Raw genomic sequence first — 2,006 nt, forward strand, 5'->3', positions numbered from 1 at the left:
TTTACATGGTCTTAATTTACTTTCATATCTATTTCTTCTATTATATATAACGGGACTTTAAAAATTATCAATCAATAGAAACTCCAAGCCACACACTTATAAAAAACACGCATTGCTTCCAAATAGCTTTTACTTAATTAAGAGCTTATCCTCATATAATTATTATTTAAAGAATTGTATGATTAGATATATATTTATATATATGTATGTATTTAACGTATATATAAGCAAACGAGCATTCTGGAAAACATCTCTCTTATTTGTGTCGAGGAAAGTAATGTTTGTTTCTGAAATGTCATTTCTTTTTTCGAGTTGTTCTTAGGAATAACGTTTTATTTTTCTTCTTCAACATTGTTATTTCTTCAAGCTTTTAAATTGTTATTTCATATCATTTTAATTTGTAATTATGTGTGTGTGTGGGAGATAAACTGCACTCTTAATTTTCAATATTTTTTTTAGCTCCTGAGTTAATATAAGCATATTGCTAAATCTTATCTTTAAAACGATCAAAATGTTATGTTGGCTACGATAGAAGGCATCACCATGGAAAACAGAATTCCAGTAAAAATCCCCGTCATCAAAGATGCCGCTCCAAACATGCCGGCCGTCGAAGCGTACTGCGAATCCACCATTCTAAATACAAAATATTTCTCAATAGTAATATTGGTGTGTGTGTGTGTGTGTGTGTGTGTGTGTGTGTGTGTGTGTGATAACCTTTCCCCTATTTTATCATGCTTACCTAGGGCAATACATCATCGACAATGACGACAGATAGCCGCTACTAAGACCCATAGTAATGGCAATAACCCAGAATACCCAATCGTTCTTAATAAGTACCGGCAATATTCTTTCTGTGCCCATCGGCTGATAGTTGCAAATCAAAAACAATGGTATGTAGATAACTCGTAGAATCACTGGAATCACCAGATACTTTCTGCTTGGCTGAAAAAGAATTAATAAATAAAAGTTAACTAATAAACAAATAGAATTGTACAATAAATATATTAAAGATATTATCAATCATAATTTTAAAATATAATTTTGTAATATAATTACATACAGAAAAAATATAAATATATAATAATATAAAATACAAAAAACTAAAGTTTACATACCCACTGAACCAACGATGCGATTAAACTTCCTAGCATGGCAGTGATATTGAATGTTAAAAAACACATAACACTGCTATAATATTCAGAGGAAATCACAAAATTCTTGTCTGAAGACTGTATATCAGATTGGACAGATGGGAAAAGCGCTAAAGTGACAAAGAAGATAAAAAATATGTTGAAACATTGTGGAAAGCATGCTTTGAACACTTTCCAATAAGCTGGTTTATGTTTTCCTCTTGAATTGTTCTCTAATTGTCTTTTGTTCGTCTCTTTTTGATGAAGAAGCTCGTGATATCGATAAAATCTCTACGATTCAATTCAATTAACATTAGTTAAATAACCTTTTTATACATTTAGTTTAAAAATTAATAAATCACTGTATTAATTAATAAAAATTTATAATTATTTGACTTAAAAGTTAATTTTTAATAAAAATCTTACATTAATTGGAAGTGCAAAGTACGTGTCAAAGCAGGCCAGGAGAATAAATAAAGCCGTGATGAAGTAATATATTGCGGCAGTGCGCGCATTCGGCGCTATTATTTGAGCTAGGAAGTTTATTATGGCTGTAAAAGTTCCACAGATATTCTGAAACAAAATCAATAGATAACAAATTACAAATGTTTTTATGCAATCTTTATCAAATGTGATTGAAGCTAATATTTACCGAGCCTAAGACAACAGCACCTGTGTACCTGATAGGTAATTTAGCTGCCATTCCAAATACTGAGTTCTGATAAATGCCATTGGCAGCTAAAACATAAATTATCAATGTATATATAATTCAAATAGGAATTAATAATGACGACATCTATTAATAAATATACACATATATCTTTATTTAACATATTAATTTCAATATAAACTTGTTTATTATTTGTTGCATATATA

The 2,006-nt window shown here is 29.5% G+C and overlaps 1 protein-coding gene across 1 annotated transcript in view; it reads right to left on the reverse strand.

Annotated features, from left to right (window-relative positions):
- Positions 1-401: 401 nt before the first annotated feature.
- The window catches only part of LOC108752575 (NADPH-dependent diflavin oxidoreductase 1-like), a 13,259-nt gene continuing 11,654 nt past the window's right edge, over positions 402-2,006 (reverse strand). The window contains 5 exon segments of the mRNA XM_018493485.1: positions 402-633; positions 740-942; positions 1,116-1,421; positions 1,557-1,703; positions 1,783-1,926. Of these exon segments, the coding sequence (XP_018348987.1) occupies positions 507-633; positions 740-942; positions 1,116-1,421; positions 1,557-1,703; positions 1,783-1,926 (927 nt within the window). The 3' untranslated portion in view covers positions 402-506.

This window comes from Trachymyrmex septentrionalis, unplaced genomic scaffold (assembly GCF_001594115.1).
Source record: "Trachymyrmex septentrionalis isolate Tsep2-gDNA-1 unplaced genomic scaffold, Tsep1.0 scaffold60, whole genome shotgun sequence".
Lineage (NCBI taxonomy): Eukaryota > Metazoa > Arthropoda > Insecta > Hymenoptera > Formicidae > Trachymyrmex > Trachymyrmex septentrionalis.